The following is a 12,373-nucleotide window of genomic DNA, read 5'->3' on the forward strand; positions in this document are numbered from 1 at the left end:
CAGACAGAGCCGCCCCACCTTCACTCCAGTGCCTTGCTGCCCCTCACCGCGCATGGGCAGTGCCCAGCACTGCAATGACTCCAGGCGGGCACAGGTGAGAGACGTGCAAAGCCTGGGCAGGGAGGGGTGCAAAGGGAGGTCCTGGGGTGAGAGCCGCCACCTGCCCGCTCTGCCGAGCGCACTCACTGATCTGGATGGGGACGGGCGCGCTTCTCACTCCTACGCCGGCGCTGGTGACAGCGGCCACCTCGGTGCGGTACAGCACCCCGGGCACCAGCCCCTGCAGCACCGCGGAGTGCACCGTGCCCTCCACGCTGCTGTTGATATGGAAGCGGCTCTCGTTCCCGAGGCACCAGATCTGCCGGGGAGAAGACTCTGGTTACCTGTGGCTTCAGGGATGACGTGGAGCAGCTGCCCCCACCCCCAGGTGCCTGGCACTGGCCCCGCCAGAGCCTGCAGGCAGTGCGGGACTTGATGACTCTTGCCAGTTTGGTCGAACCCTCCTGGCAGCACCTGTGCCCGGCACATTGGATGCACCTGGTGCCTGCCCCCCTGCAGTGCCACCTTACCCGGTAATCCTGGATGATGCCGTTCTGCTCGCCGGCAGGGGGCGGCTCCCATGACACGCTGATGCTGGTGCTGTTGCCCACTGTTACCACGGAAACTGCCTGAGGGGGGGCGCTGGGGGCTGGGAGGGAGGAAAGAGGGTATAGTGCTGAGGGCTGGGGGGAGCTGCACATCAAGGGGACTGGCCAACCGTGAGCACCCATGCCTGGCCCCTAGAGCCTCCTGCCGGCCCCTGGACTTGCCCCAGGCTCCCTCCACCTGGCCCAGCCAGGAGGGGACGGGGGCTCTGCACATCCCCAGGGAGCCAGCAGCCCCAGGGGAGGGCAGCAAGCTCTAGCTGCTCCCGGGCCCCGGCTCTGACAAGCCATGGGGCACCAGCACCCTGTCGGCAGCAGCTGGGGAGGGAGCCGGTCCCAGAGCATGGCCGCTGGCTCCGTGACAGGCACCATGTAGCCACGGCCCATGGCCCGCGGAGCTGCCGGGCCAGGGCAGGCCAGCCGAGGTAGGCATTATGGGACAGCCAGGTTAGCGTACACACTTCGCCCTCCTCCCCGCACAGCAGCCCCGGCCCCCCCAGACGCCCCTCCCGCCCTGCTCAGCGCCGGGCTCCTCTGCCCCCACGCCAGCCCGAGGAAGCCAGGGAGCACCAGCCGGGCAGGCGTTCGTGAGGATCCCGGCCCCTCCCGCGGCGGCCACGGTCAGGGAGCCCGAGTCCCTGCAGACGGCTGCGTCGCTGGCCCACGGCACGGCAGCTGCCCGGGGAGATGCCGGCCCTGCCCGGGGGCCGAGCTCTGAGAGGGGGCTGCCGCCACCCCACTGACCTTCCTCGGGCGTGCGCACCACCAGCACCTCGCTGTCCGTGCCCTGGAACTCGTCGAAGTAGGGGCGCAGCTTGATCTCGTACTCCTGGCCCTTGCGCAGCTCCACCAGGGCGGTGCTGCGCTGGGCCGGCGCCGGCACGTCCTGCACCAGCCAGGCGCTGCCCCGCGGGCGGTACAGCACCCGGTAGCCCTGGAGGAACTGGGCCTGGCGATTCACCTGGGGAGAGGGGACCAAGCAACGGGGCAGCATTGGGGAGCGCTCGCCCGCGGCCCCAGCACGGCCCGCAGCCTCCGGAGAGCTGGAGCCAGGCTGCTCCCCGTGCTCTGCAGTCCCACCCCCACCCACTGCACCCTCTACGCCACCCCCAGCAACGCACCATCCACAGTGCCCTGGCACACCCGCCCGGGCTCTCTCCACCCTTCCGGGCCCGCCTCCGCCTCTCCACCCCCGGGCCAAGCTGGAGCTGGTACTCACAGTCCAGGACACCTGGATGGTGGTCGAGGTGAGGATGACGGGCTCCTGCAGCTGTACCGCGACCTGGCCGAGCTCGCGCTGCACCTGCCGGTGATCCACACCCTGCCTGGTGGGGCTGACGTCTGCCAACAAACCCAGCGTGAGTGCGGTGCCCAGAGTCACCCCACTGTACAGGGCAGAGGACACAGGCACAGGATCGGGCACAGGTGCCCCACAAGCCAGCCACTGGGCTGGGCACATATCTGTCTCCAGGTGCCCACTAGGCCCTACTGCCCAGGGAGCCTGCTGGGACGGCCAGGAGCCCCTGCCCTCTGCTGGGGCCAGCTGTACCAATGGCTAGGGCTGGCTCCCGCCGCTCGGCTGCCTGGACACACACCATTGCCCTGTGCTTCGAGTGGGGCCTGCAGGGCGGGCCTAGAGAAGACATCAGGGGGCTTGGGCTGGGCCCCAAAGCCCAGCGCAGGTGCTGATGAGGAAGGCAGGGGGCCAAGCAGCCTCTGCATCAGGACAGGCCATGACACCCGGAGCAAGGGTGCTGGGGCCCCGTGCTCGGGAAGAGGAAAGGCTTTCCCTGTGGCCTGGGGGGCACAGGCTGCTGGCTATGGGCAACAGAAACCCGGGCAGCCTTCGGGTGTCCTTCCATCCAGCACCCTGCTGCTGAGCACTCCCAGCCCCACCTAGCCCATTGCCCTCCTCTCTGACCTTGCCCATCCCCCAACGGAGACCCCGGGTCCCTGCCCATCCCCCCCTGAGAATCCCTTGGCTCTGCCCATCCCTGCCTTCTGCTGAGTCCCCCTCCCCCAGGATGGCCTTGGAGCCCCCACCCCGTGCGTTACCCTGTGCCCAGGCTGCCTCACCTTGCGTGCGCACCGGCTCCGAGACGGGGCTGGGGTCGCTCAGCCCGTAGGCATTGGCAGCGCGGATGAGGAAGAGGTAGATGGTGTTGGGGTTCAGGCCGCTCACCGTGTGCTTCTCCACCCGCACGTTATCGGCCACCGTCTGCCAGGTGCTGCCTGAGGACTGGCTGCAATGGGGCATGGGGAGAGGGGTGAGCCACAGCCAGGTCATCTGCCACCTCCCTGTGCACCGGGCAGGGATGGGCAGTGCCTGGGCCTGGCCTGGCATAGGGGGGCAGCAGCAGAGACAGGGCTCGCCATGTGAGGGCGATTCCAGAGTCCAGCAGGGCCCAACGGTGCCAGGGCCCAGCACAGAGGGACTAGGGAGCCGGGGCCCAGTCTGGGCCAGGGAAGGGGCACTTGGCCCCTCTCTCACTGGGTGTCCGAAGGGAAAGCAGAGCCTCCCCCTGGGTTACCAGCACCGCCTGCTAAAAGTGTGAGCCCTGGGCCTGCCGCCAGCCACAAGCCCCTGGTGTCACTGGCTTCACCCCAACTCCCCCAACAGCCTATGGGCGATGCCGCCCCGGCTGCCATCCCCTCCACGGTGACTGGGCCTGCCAGGAAGGGGCTCCTCCAGCCAGCGAGAGATGGGGGGCGGGATAGGGTGGGGCAGGGAGCCCAGGAGCACTCGGGCTGGGTTTGTGTTCCCAGCCCGGCCCCCCTCCCGCATCCCAAAGCAGGCACTCCCTGGGCCCCCCATGTTTTTGTTTTTTGGGGCCTCTCTGGTGGGCGCCCTGGGCAGCAGTGTGCAAAGCGTTACCTGAATGCTTCGATGATGTACGTGGTGGCTGCAGTGCCCCCTCTCTGGGGGCTTGGCTTCCAGACCAGGGTCACGCTGTTCTTGGTGACATCGGTGACCAGCGGCGCTGAGGGGGGTCCAGGGAGGTTGCCTGGTTCGGAGAGCTGCACCTGGAGGTCAGCCCCAGTCTCTAGAGAAGGACAGATTGACAGACTGACAGGGAGGCACCGAGTCCAGCCCGGGCGTGTGCTCCCAGACCGGATTCCAGCTGGCAAATCCAGAGCCTTTCACTGCACGGGCCCTGCTGCACACTCAGCCCGTGTTGGCACTGCCAACTCCACCACCCATGAGCTGAGCTGGGCTGCCACAACCACGGCCTCTGGCGGATGAGGCCAAGGGGGACACGGCAGGGGAGAGGCACAGTGCCAGGCCTGATGCTTGTGCTGCGCCCGTTTTGTGGGCGAGGGACGTCAGATTCCAGGCCTGACAGTGCAGCGCTGCTCACCAGCAGGCCATCCCCATGTCGTGCTGGCACGGCAGTCCTGCTCTTGAAGCTCAGCACATGGGCAGGGCCCAGGCCTGCCAGGAGTGCCCTGGCTGAGAATGCGGCTGGGGGCTGGAGAACCCCCAGGAAGTGTTTCATAAGAACATAAGAACGGCCAGACGGGGTCAGACAAATGGTCCATCAAGCCCAGAATCCTGTCTTCCGACAGCTGCCTGCACCAAGCTGATGAGAAGCTCGGCTACGCCCCCTCTGCGGAGCCAGTGCCCCGGCTGCTAGGGCAGCAGGGGCCATGAGAACTGGGGGGCTCCTCCCACCCACCGGGGAGTCCCTCCGGCTTTGCTTGTGCTTGACTTGGCCCTGGGCAAACCCCGAGCTCCTGGGCAGGTCTGGCCAAGGGCCGTGGCTGTCTTGGAAACACATTTGTGGCTATGTCAGTGAGCAGGACTGCACCTCGGGCACACCAGGCAAGGGGGTTTGCAATGGGGTGACCCCGTCTTCCTCAGGGGCCAGCACCACCCTGCCCAGCCAGCTCTCATGCTGAAGCACTCGCCAGCGCTGGGTGACGTGTCCCAGGAGGAGCCAAAGGGAACGTGGGTTCAGAGCTTCCTGCAGTGGAAGGGACTTTACACCCATCTGAACACAGCTGCAGGCTGGGGGCTGCTGGAAGAGCAGCACAGTTGCCCAGCCAGAGGGTCTGCCTGGGGTTGGGGAGCAGGGGAAGCCGGCGTGTCTGTAACTCATGTCAGTGAGTGGCATGTGCAGCAACGCTGGTGGGATTCCCCCAGAGCGGCCGACGTTGGCACTGGGTCCAAAGCTCTGGAGGGACATGGTGCCTATGCCTGCAGGCCCAGCGCTCCCTGGGTTTGCTCACTGAGTGGCCTGTTTGCTCTTCAAAAAACCTGTCCTGGAGAACAGACAGTTCCTGCCCCAGCCACCTTCTCAGGGCCCGAGGTGGGGCCCGCAGACCGGCTGAGCTGGAAACCCGTGTGGCAGTTACCTGCCCTGCCGGCTGTCCTGTGCAGGGGATGCAGCAAACCAAGCAAGACCAGCGCTAAGCTCTCCCGGGAGTGGCTCTGACCTATGCACAGGCAAGGCACCCGCAGTGACAGCTGCAGGCCTAGGGCGGCCCAGGGAGTCCCACGGGCATTGACCCCAAGGGTAGGAGCCAATTGATCATCCTGTCTGAGCTCCCTCACAGCACAGAGCAGCGAGCCTCCCCCGTGGGTCCTGCATTCAGCCAAACAAGCACCTTCCCGATCGGTGTAACCAGCAGGGACCAGCTCCTGACCCGACCTGCCCCTAGCGCAGCTACTGTGTGTGTCTGGGCCACTCGCCCCCACTCCCGGCTCCCAGCCCCCCGACCTGCTCCTAGCTCAGCTACAGTTTGCAGTTTTGTTTATGTACTGAGATAATCTGCTTTGATCTATTTGCTATCACTTATAATCACTTAAAATCTACCTTTTGTAGTTAATAAACTGGTTTTTGTTTTGTCTAAAACCAGTGTGTGGAAATTATGACTTGGGGCAGAAAGCTGTTGCATATCTCTCTCCACATTGAGGGAGGGGGCAAATTTCACGAGCTTACACTGTACAGTTTCCTGTGCAGTGCAAGACTGTACAATTTTGGGTTTACACTTCGGGGGGTGCCTTAGCAACTGGGAGGTGCCTTAGCTGAGCCTTCTCATGCAGAGCTGAACTCAGCATCTGTGTGTGAAGCTGCAGCTGGGTGTGTCCCTATCTGTGTGTATGCTGGTGAAAGAGCAAGCTTGGAGAGCTTGGCAACTTATCACAGTGCCAGTGTGAAAGGGAGCCCAGGCTGGTGAGCCAGGTGGGCTCAGTGGTACACCAATTCCAATTGGCACCCTGGGGGGAACCCGTAACAGTCCCCATAGCCCCGCTACCAGGCCCCCCAACCTGCCCCTAATGCAGCAACTGTGTGTGTCTGGGCCACTCTCCCCCATTCCCTGCACCCAGCTGTCCTGATATGCCCCGACATTGCAGGGTCCAGGTGAACTGGTCTGTTACTGACCTTGCACTGCCAGGGCCCCACTCCATGTCGTCTCCCCCGTCGAGCTGGTAGCGACACAGACATACAGCCCGGAGTCCGTCACCTGTGCACAGCAAGGGGAGCCAGTGAGTTTGCAGCTGCCATGGGTGAGTCCCTGGCCAGGATGAGCTGTGGGGGATGGGACACTGTTTGCACACCCAGAGGGTGCTGTGCACGAGGCTCCGTACTGGGGATCCCTTTGTAGCACTGGGATTGCAGACCCCCTGTGTCCTCGGGGCCGGCCAGGCTGCAGCCTGGGGAGGAGCTCTCTGGGGAATGCATCCGGCAGTCCATCAGAGGAGCTGAGTTTCCACAGGCCAGATAGGTAGCTGGCTGCAGGTTTCCTTGGGAGAGACGAAACTGCAACAGCCACCCCAAGCTGTGTAACAGAGCCTGGTCCTGGCCGGGTTTCTGCTCAAATGGGAACAGCTCCAGGAGGGCAGCTGGCCTGTGTGCCTGGGCATTGCTGTCCTCCTGAACTGCACCGCAAGGGGCAGTCTGGAATGGGAGTGGAAGAGGGCGGCCAGGGGGGTATAATGTCGGGGCTCAGCGAGAGGGGCCTGGGGCTCTGGGAGCATCACCGGTGTGTTCAGCTCATGGATCGTGGCTGAGGGCTGTCGTACGCACAGTGTGAGCTGGGCACGGTGGCTCAGAGCCACAGGCTCCCTGGGGTGGCACGGGGCTGAGTGCAGTGATGGAGTCAGCCTGCCTCTGAGCCGCACCCACGGCCCTTCCTGCAATGCTGTGCCATTTCGAGATCCCAGTGACGATAAATGGCACATCAGTGTCCAGGGACTTCTCAGCCTGAGCTTCAGGGAACGCCTGCCTGCCGGAGGTGCCAGGGCCTGGCACGAGAGAGCTGCATAGCCCAGCCTGCCAGGGCTGCTCGCCAGCCACAGTGACCCCCTGGCACCACGCTCACCAGGATGCCACTGCGTGGTGCTGCCACGCACACTCCACGCTCCTGCAGGTGGGAGGTGAGGACTGCCGGGTACGGGGGGTTCCACTGGCAGAGCAAGGCCCGGGACAATGTCCTCTGAGCAGGGCAGACAGCAAAGCCGAGGGTGCGATGTCCCTGGCTGGGGGGCGCTGCAGACAGGCTGTGCAGAGAGTGTCAGGGGAGCCCCGGCCAGGGAGGCAGCAGGCCTGGGGGACAGGAGGGCAGCATGCACAGAGGGGAATGGAGGGAACACTTTAACGTGCCTGTCAGGTGGGGCTGCCCCACTTTTCCCCATGAAGCAGCATGGCCTGAGGAGGTGGCCGTCCCTGGGGACCATTAACTCATGCTACCCCTGCTAGCCGCCTGACAGCTCTCATTGCTTCCTGGGCACAGAGCCACAACGGCTACCCACTGATGCCATTAGGTGCGCCGGGAGCCGGCAGATGCATTAACCTCCTGACTCGCACACAACGGCGGCCCAAAGCGCACGTGAAACAGTTCGCTCCCCACTGATGCCTGCCATCAATTTTTAAAGCACTGTTTAGCGTGAGCTGTGTGTTTTGATAACTAATTTATGGATAACCTCCACTTTACCCCGGTGCCGTGTCTGACTCCGTCGCGCCTGCCTCCAGGCCGGGGGGAGGAACGCAGCTCCCACAGCACCCCAGCCATGCCCACCCAGCAGCCCTGCACATGACAGCCACCTCCCAGAGACAGGAGCCGGCTGAATGCCCCATTCCCGTCAAGTGAGCAGGGCCCCATGGTACCAGGCCCTGCCCCCACTCCAGGCCCTGCCCTCCCCATCTGAATGTAGGGCAGGCTGCAACTGGTGTGGTTAACAGAGGGGTGGGGCTGGGGGAGGGAGGGCATGGCAGCACACTGTGGCTACATCAGGAGGGGGTGCGCAGGCGGGGGACTCAGAGCCCATGGGGAGCGGGGTGTTCTTTGGAAGGAGGCCCAGTCCCAGATGGCGTTTAGTGCCTGGAACCAGTAGTGCTGTCAGCCAGCCTGCACCCCTGCTAGGGACCCCCAGCATTCCCTGCAGAGAGCTGCTGTTCCCCAGGATGCCCGGGGCTCTTCGTTCTCCTCCACGCCCCCCAATCTGCTCTTTAAAAACAAACGATGGGTGCATGCATGGACACACAGGTGTACACGCTCACACACACGTGCGCTTGTGTGCACGCCCACCCCCACATGTGCACACAAACTTTAAGACTCTACTGCTGCATAATTCGCACACACCGGGAAAAAACACTGCTCTCCCTTCCTCCCCACTGCCACGGTTCAAACGCTGCCCCCTCGAAGGAAGAGCCATCCCTAGGGCCAAGCCCCCCGAGCTGAGCAAGGCCTTGTCTCCATGGGAGAGCGGCCCCACCTTAAGTGCCGATGTGATTTCAAGCTTATGTAGTCCGACTGGCGCAAGGTTAGGTGGACGTCTAACCCTGGGTTCGTTTAAATCAACTAGGACTGAGTTAGGGCTGGGGCCAGATTTTGAAAAGTGTTGAAGCGTTGCTCAGCTTTGTGTTACAAGGCCTAAGTGACTTAGGAGCCTGAGGGCATGTCCACACTACACGCTAGGGCTCTGCAGCTAACAGGGATGCACTGTGGCATTGACGGACGGGGTTTTTCTACCGAAGCGGGTAAATCAGGTAAATCAGTGGAAGCACCCTTCCATCGACCAGCCGTGACCGTGCCTAGTGGGATTTTCAAAAGCGCCTAACTCCCACTGATTTCAATCTGCCTTGCCTGGTCCCTGAATACCTTTAAAAATCTGGCCCTCTGTCTCCGTGCTTCAGCTTCCACGCGTGCCGTGAGGATTGCAGCACTTTGCAGCCACACAGGGATTCAGGGACATGCACCCTGAGACCTACGAATAACTGCACAGCGGTATTACCAAGAAGGGGGAGTCAATTTGAAGCAGAACACAGCCAGGAAAGCTGTACTATGCCAGGTGGACCAATGCACGGAACAAATTAAATAATCCAGTGTACCTGCACCCTGCCTTGGTGCTGTTAAAAAATGTCTCGGTTCCAACTGGAACATCAACAGAACATCACAGGACAAAACTGAAAGGCCCAGTAAGGTGGCAGATTGCAAATGCATGTGTGCCAGGGGTCTCAAACTTGCCAAAGAGATGCCGCGGGAGCGGAGTCAGAACAGCAGCAACAGCTTGAGGGGCTTTGTGATTTCTACACTCCACCAGCACCCACTGCGCTTCCAGGAATAACAGACCGAAGCACCAGCTGCAAACTCCTCCCCAAAAGGAGTAACAAAGCTGGGGCTTGACAAAGGGGCAAAGGCTGACTCACAAGAGGGGCTTCAGGCGCAGCTCTGGGAGCGGGACGGGGGGGGTCATGTTTGTGATGTTTGTTACCTGCATGTTTGTGATCTGCAGAGTCCCGTTGTCTAACAGGCTGACCCTGGGGTCCCTGCCCACAACCTGCTCCCCATCTTTCAGCCACTGGACGCTGGGCAGCGGGTTCCCGGTCACATGACATTGCAGCTGGGCTGTAGCATCCACGGCCAGCGTCTGATTCGCGGGCCCTCGGCGGATGATTGGCGGGATGCGGTCGGATGTCACTTAAGGGGAAAAGGCCAGAGCAGGTGTTAGCGGCTCTCCTGGCCTGCGTCGAGGGCAGAAAACACCCAGTCCCGCTATTGAGGGACCATGTCCAGCAACACGCCCGCCCCAGGTTACCTGGCCACACCGCGGCTGCGCCATGGCCTCTGGGCTGGTGCCACATGGGCAGCAGTGAGCAAGCTCCATGCCCCCCATCTGGTCACGGTGCTCACCCCGCCCCGGAGGAGCCAGTCTGGCCTGCTGGGAGAGGGGTCTGAGACCCAGCTCCACTTGGTCCTTGCGCTGTCTGCATGGGCCCAGGAGTGTCCATTTGGTGGCAGGGTTGCTGCAGTAAGAAGCCCACCCAGCCCAGCCCTCCAGAGACCCCAAGCAGCCCCAAACAGAACTGCCCCTCCCAGCAGAAGAGAGCTGCCACTGAGGCCCCTCCTGTGGGCAGCACCATGGCACTCCCTCCCCACCGAGATCCCTCCCGTGGGTAGCACCGTGGCACCCCCTCCCCCCCACGGCCCCTCCCATGGGCAGCACCGTGACACCCCCTCCCTCCGAAGCCTGTGCCCCCCCGCTCCAATTAAGCCCCGTCCCCTTCCCTAGGCTGTAGCAAACGGCAGACGCCGAGGGAATGGGCGGTTGCTCTGAGGAGAGGGCTGCGGAAGTGCCGCCAACCCCCGGCTCTGGTGACGTGCGCAGGGTGATGGCACTTTAATGAACTAAGCATCTGAGCGAGCCATGGGCCGGCCCTGGCTGGCGCCATCCACCAGAAGCCAGATGTTGGTGCTAGTTTGCTTGCGGATCAAGGCCATTGATCTGCCGTGTGCGAGGGGAGAGGCAGGGTTGCTGTGACACCAGCACAGCCCTATTGAACGCAGATCAAGGGGGGAAGCAGCAGGACATTGAAGGAGTAAAGGGAAGGGCTCTCCTTAGATGGCACTAAGCACCCAACGCTCCCAAGGGGTAGCTAAACCGCTCCGCTCTCTGGAGTACCAGGCTTCCTCTGAACAGGGCAATGGGAACAGCCGACCCCTGGTGCCCCATCTCCCTGTGCTACTGTCCCACAGACCGTGGGCGGCTCTGAGCCTCTCCCTGCACGCACCCCCAGTGCTGCACCGGGCTGACCGCTCTGCGCTCACCTTCCTTTGCTGGCCGGTCTGTGGCCAATAAATCCGGGGGCCAATTAGAAACAGGCTTTTGGGGTGGAGCAGAGGCCTTGGAGCTCCGGCTGTGCTGACTGGACTGCAGGGGAGAGCATGGGGCGGCTGAGGCCGGAGTGCCATGGCAGCAATGTGCCAGCCCCAGGGGAAGGCAGCCGCGTACTGTGCCAGCAGCCACAGCTGGCAGCCAAAGAGCATGCACACAACACAGGTAGCTAGAAGGTGGGTGCCAGGCCATGGAGACCCCCAGAGTGCGGGGATTGGGGAACAGAGTGGGAGGTGGCTTTGCCTCCTTGGCCCCTCCTATGCTGGGAAAGTGACCAGTGGGGAACCACGGCTAACAGGGGATCTGGGAATTGAGTTCAGACACCACAGCGGAGTGGCAGGCCCCATCTGGCCTGGAAGATGCAGGACAGGAAGAGCTGGCACAGACAGAGACGGGAACCCAGCACCTGGTTCCAGTGTCGCCATTTACACTCACACACCATGTGCGAGATGCAGGACACACCCCACGCCAGTGGGCCCAAGGCAGCCCAGGAGTGCGAGAGCTGGCTGGAGGGCAGGGTCACCTGCTCACTCAGCAGGCTGTGGGTCAAGTCCTCGACACCAGAGCACATCTGTTATTGGTAGCGGGGAGGCCCAAGGTGCCGCACGGGCAGCAGAGAGGGAGGTTATTAGTCACCAGCCCTAGCAGGACTCTTGTCAAGCAGTTGGAATGGGCTGGCTGTGGGTTGGCAGTGCTGCTCCTCAACGTGGCTGCCAGGAGCCAGGGCGCAGGGAGGCCTGTGGGGACTGTATCTTGTGGGGCAGACCAGTGTGAGGGGCAAACGGAGGCCTGCTTGGTGAGGCCTGAGGCAAGCATTTCATTAGTAGGAGCGACTTTAAAAACCTGAAACTAGCTTAGAAGCTGTAAACAAGACACCTGAGTGTTCAAAGTCATGTAGAGAACTCCCAGGCTAAGAGAGACAAATTCCAGCCTACATGCATAAGATGTGGAAAAAGTCATATCTCAAGAGATGATGCATGTGCAGCCAGAGGTGTGCAGTGTAATAAATGTATAAAATATGGACATTTTGGAGCTGTTTGCCGCACCAAAGCAGTCAGGGAGTTGACTCATATTACACACAATTCAGAGCTTTTGTTTCTGGGATCTGTCACTTGTGATGACACAAAGCCTGTCTGGAGAGTGAAACTAAATATTCACGGCAAGACTATTGACTTTAAAATTGACTCAGGAGCAGACCTCACAGTCATCTCAGAAGGGAACCCCTCCCAGAGCTGAAATCACCTGACACTGCTTTGACTAGCCCTGGAGGTATTCTGAACTGCAAGGGCCAGTTCACCACAGAAACAACTTACCAAGACAAAAGCTTTGCATTCAGAGTGTATGTGACAAACAGATGACAGACCAACCTTTTCAGCCGCAGTGTGGCAGCCATGATGGGCCTAGCAAGAAAGGTGGAAGAACTTGAATGAGAATTTGATGATATTGGACTTTTGAATGGAGATCCAGTACAAATCAACTTGAGAGACAATGCTGGACCATACAGTATACGAACACCTGTACCAGCCAGATCTTGGAAGAGACTAGCTGCAGATTTATGCAGATTCAGGGGAAATCACTACCTGGTCGTTGTGGACTTTTTTCAGTTATA

General features: G+C 61.8%; 1 protein-coding gene across 7 annotated transcripts in view; it reads right to left on the minus strand.

Moving 5' to 3' along the window:
* The window catches only part of ROBO3 (roundabout guidance receptor 3), a 228,239-nt gene that overhangs the window by 15,138 nt on the left and 200,728 nt on the right, over positions 1-12,373 (minus strand). For 6 of the 7 annotated variants that reach the window (XM_043534098.1, XM_043534096.1, XM_043534095.1 and 3 more), the window contains 8 exons: positions 9,364-9,569; positions 6,032-6,113; positions 3,520-3,688; positions 2,721-2,887; positions 1,864-1,985; positions 1,389-1,605; positions 570-688; positions 187-358 (listed from right to left, as the gene is read on the minus strand). In XM_043534098.1, the coding sequence (XP_043390033.1) occupies positions 187-358; positions 570-688; positions 1,389-1,605; positions 1,864-1,985; positions 2,721-2,887; positions 3,520-3,688; positions 6,032-6,113; positions 9,364-9,569 (1,254 nt within the window). Of the gene's footprint in view, positions 1-186; positions 359-569; positions 689-1,388; positions 1,986-2,720; positions 2,888-3,519; positions 3,689-6,031; positions 6,114-9,363; positions 9,570-12,373 lie in introns of all 7 variants that reach the window. The other variant, XM_043534094.1, reaches the window with a different exon arrangement.

This window comes from Chelonia mydas, chromosome 22 (assembly GCF_015237465.2).
Source record: "Chelonia mydas isolate rCheMyd1 chromosome 22, rCheMyd1.pri.v2, whole genome shotgun sequence".
Classification (NCBI taxonomy): domain Eukaryota; kingdom Metazoa; phylum Chordata; order Testudines; family Cheloniidae; genus Chelonia; species Chelonia mydas.